The sequence below is a fragment of the Lygodium microphyllum genome, chromosome 1 (assembly GCF_053477565.2).
Source record: "Lygodium microphyllum isolate KBCC chromosome 1, Lygodium_microphyllum_v1.1.10, whole genome shotgun sequence".
In the NCBI taxonomy this organism is placed as follows: Eukaryota; Viridiplantae; Streptophyta; class Polypodiopsida; order Schizaeales; family Lygodiaceae; genus Lygodium; species Lygodium microphyllum.
In genome coordinates, this window is record NC_141135.1 from 72,854,642 (window position 1) to 72,858,110 (window position 3,469).

General features: G+C 43.2%; 1 protein-coding gene across 1 annotated transcript; it reads left to right on the forward strand.

The window, feature by feature from the left end:
- The first annotated feature begins 1,506 nt into the window (after window positions 1–1,506).
- LOC148041258 (chalcone synthase-like) lies at window positions 1,507–3,269 on the forward strand. Its single transcript, XM_087687816.1, has 3 exons — window positions 1,507–1,773; window positions 2,134–2,862; window positions 2,974–3,269. Exons 1-3 carry the CDS (start codon window positions 1,560–1,562, stop codon window positions 3,267–3,269), a joined length of 1,239 nt encoding a protein of 412 aa, XP_087543942.1. The 5' UTR covers window positions 1,507–1,559.
- Window positions 3,270–3,469: the final 200 nt, after the last annotated feature.

Sequence of the window (3,469 nt, forward strand, 5' to 3'; positions counted from 1 at the left end):
GTTTGCCCTATGAAAGGATACAACGTTGGATGTTGTTGAAGTAGAAAAGAAGGAAGATCATATTTATGTCACATTATATGCGAAGAAATCTTGCATCCTTGATGACATTGAGGGTCACAACCTATAAGTTACAAATTTAGGATGATACTTTGAAGAAATGTATCGCAGTTATGAGATTTTATCCTTGATATTAGATAGTTTACCTTAATCTTGCATCCTTGATGACATCGAGGGTCATAACCTATAAGTTACAAATTTAGGACGATACTTTGAAGAAATAGATTGTAGTTATGAGATTTTATCCTTGACATTAAATAGTTTACCTTAATATTAGTTGTCCTTCCTCATTTGATATCCTAAAGTCTTGAATATTTGGAACAATAAAGTTTCTTTTGCATCACTTTGAAAAGGATTCACTACTTGAATATGTGTAATTGTTCAACATGGTTAACTAAAATGTATAATGTCTTTCACTTAAACAAGGGAGAATACAATCCTATTGTAAAGAAATTGAATCTTATAGAAAGAAATGGGTAAACATATTCTCACTTAACCACAATAACTTATCCAACCAAACCTCCCAACCAAAAGCTCAAGGAAGTTACTCATGAATATATGTGTGTTTTTAAAATTCCATCTTTATACATTTTTTACATACAAAAGGGTACAATATAAAGGGATTATTTATAGATCAACTAGAAAATGATTATATTTTAATTTTAAAAAGTCACATAAAAGGATATTTATAAATAGGCCTTGAACGCACGTGATGTAGATAATACATATATAGTAACTTCCTCGAGACCAAAAGCAAACCGAACATATAAGACACATGAAGTGATGATTGGTTGGATAGAGGCCATAAAGTCAAAGCAAAATATTAAGGGCATAAATAAGACATTTTCCTTTAGATTTGAGGTGTTTTTTTTAAATTGTATTTGAGCATTAAATGTCAACTTTGAACCACACACTAGAATAAGAGATTCTATATCCATCCACCAAAGGGATAATTAGTAAAAGTTGACCATAATTAGCATCAATGTTTAGAAAGAGTCAAAGTTTAATGCACTTGAAAAAGCTTAAAGGAGACAAATCAGTTTTAGTGTTCACAGTTTTGATAGCATATATAAAGACCTCTTACTTACGATTTTGTGGAGATTTTTGAACATGTATTTGCCATTTTTATAACTAAAAGTTCCAAGGTTTAAACCTTCTTCTTTAAAATTTGAAGGTGTTTTTTTAATTTTTACAATCACTTTACATTAAACCTTGGTTAAAGTTGGTTTTCGTGAACAGTCGGATTCAATTTGAAGTACAAAGTTCAAAGCCTTCAGCTTTCAAAGCATTTTATGTGATGATTAAGGCCTAGCATAAACCGGGTCTACTACCAACTTACCAAGTTGAGCTCGAAGTAGTTCTGAAGAGGCGTGCATGAAAGGCTATAAAGAAGCCACTCTATCAGCTGATCACATTCGAGCCGAACAGTCTTGACGCTTGCAGTACACACATATAGCACAGCGCCTCTCTCTTTCTCTCTCTCTCTATAGTCCTTAATCCTTATGACTAACCTCGTATGTGAGTCTAAGAATTTCGTGATTAAGTCTTTCGCCGGCCCGAAGATGGTTGAGCGACCTGATGGTCCCGCTACCGTCCTTGCGATCGGCACTGCCAACCCACCGAACGTTTTCTACCAGCACGAATACCCAAATTTCTACTTCAATGTTACCAACAGCAATCATATGACCGACCTCAAGCGCAAATTCCAGCGCATCTGTAAGCCACAGCTGATCACTGATCATGACACTCGCAGCTACTTAATAATATGATAACATTGAGAGTGTTTCGCATACACTGATCTGTGTCGTGGTGGATCAAACATTAGGCAATCAGTAAAAACGGTACAATATCGCAATCAACTGCTGATAATTACCAATCTTGTGCACTCAAGTGCTGCTAATATTCTATATCTGCACTTGTACTTCGTCAATATTAATATTGGAATATTGGGCTACCCATCACAGCGGCTTGTATATGCGTTGCGTGTATATGCTGATAAATTATAGCTCACATTTCATATATAGTGATGTTAATATTGATGGTGCGTGCACAATCCGCTTAATCAATATTATGCAGGTGGGAAGTCCGGGATCGAGAAGAGGCACATGGTGTTGAGCGAGGAGAGCTTGAAGGCGAACCCAAGCATATGTGCGTATATGGAGAGATCCCTGGATGTGAGGCAAGAGATAGCGGTGATGGAGGTGCCCAAGCTGGGGAAGGAGGCGGCAGAGAAGGCGCTGAAGGAGTGGGGCCAGCCCAAGTCCAAGATCACCCACCTGGTCTTCTGCAGCGCCTCCGGGGTGGGCATGCCGGGAGCAGACTGGGAGCTCATCAAGCTCCTAGGGCTCCGCCCATCCGTGAAGAGGCACATGATGTACAATTTGGGATGCTATGCCGGAGGGACAGCCCTGAGGGTGGCCAAGGACGTGGCCGAGAATAACAAGGGAGCCAGAATCTTGGTCGTGTGCAGCGAGACGTTGCAGGCGATGGATTTCAGAGGCCCCAGCGAAGCCCACGTGGCCAACCTCGTGGGGCAGGCCCTCTTCGGAGACGGCGCGGCAGCCCTGATAGTGGGCTCCGACCCCATCCCAACGGTCGAGCTCCCATTGTACGAGATACGTTGGGTGGGGTCCCGCATCTTGCCTGACAGCGACAAGGCCGTCGACGGCCACCTGGGAGAGGTCGGGGGCGTGTTCAATCCATCGCGGGACCTGCCCCGCATCGTCTCTAGCAACGTGGGGGAGCTGCTGCGAGACGCATTTGAGGGCTTCTTTTATCCTAATTACGTCGTCGACGACGCAGCGGGAGCCGATGGCGATAATACCGCCGCTAGCGTTGCAATCCCGGTTGCACCGTTGCAATCCCATCTAGCTGGCGGCGATGATACCGTTGCGCCTACCGTTGCAATCCCATCCAGCTGCAATGACATGTTCTGGGTGGTGCATCCGGGGGGACGGGCGATCTTAGATGCGGTCGAGGAGCGGCTGCAGCTCAAAGGAGAGAAGTTGGCAGCCAGCCGGCTCGTGCTCTCGGAGTATGGCAACATGTCGAGCGCATCCGTGCTATTCATCATGGATGAGATGAGGAAGAGGTCCGTCCAGCATCGCAGGCGCACCACCGGCGAGGGCTGCGACTGGGGGGTATTGCTCAGCTTTGGTCCCGGCATCACATGCGAAACCGTCATCCTCAAAGCATTCCAGCTCACTGATTAGCCATTATAACTATACTTACTAATAACGACCCTCAAAACGATTCCAGCTCACTAATTAGCCGTAATAACCACACTTATAAGTACTATTTCCTTGGGTTATCACTCCCTATACATAACTGCAGAATTTCAACCTAGCATCATAATTATAGCCTTCAATATTGATCAATGCTACATAATAACTAACAACGGTCAATATAGGTC

Coding starts and splice junctions, on each gene's coding strand:
- LOC148041258 (XM_087687816.1), top strand. CDS start 1,560: ATGACTAACCTCGTATGTGAGTCTAAGAATTTCGTGATTAAGTCTTTC. Junction 1,774..2,133: donor GCGCAAATTCCAGCGCATCT/GTAAGCCACAGC, acceptor AATATTATGCAG/GTGGGAAGTCCGGGATCGAG. Junction 2,863..2,973: donor CGTCGTCGACGACGCAGCGG/GAGCCGATGGCG, acceptor CAATCCCATCCA/GCTGCAATGACATGTTCTGG.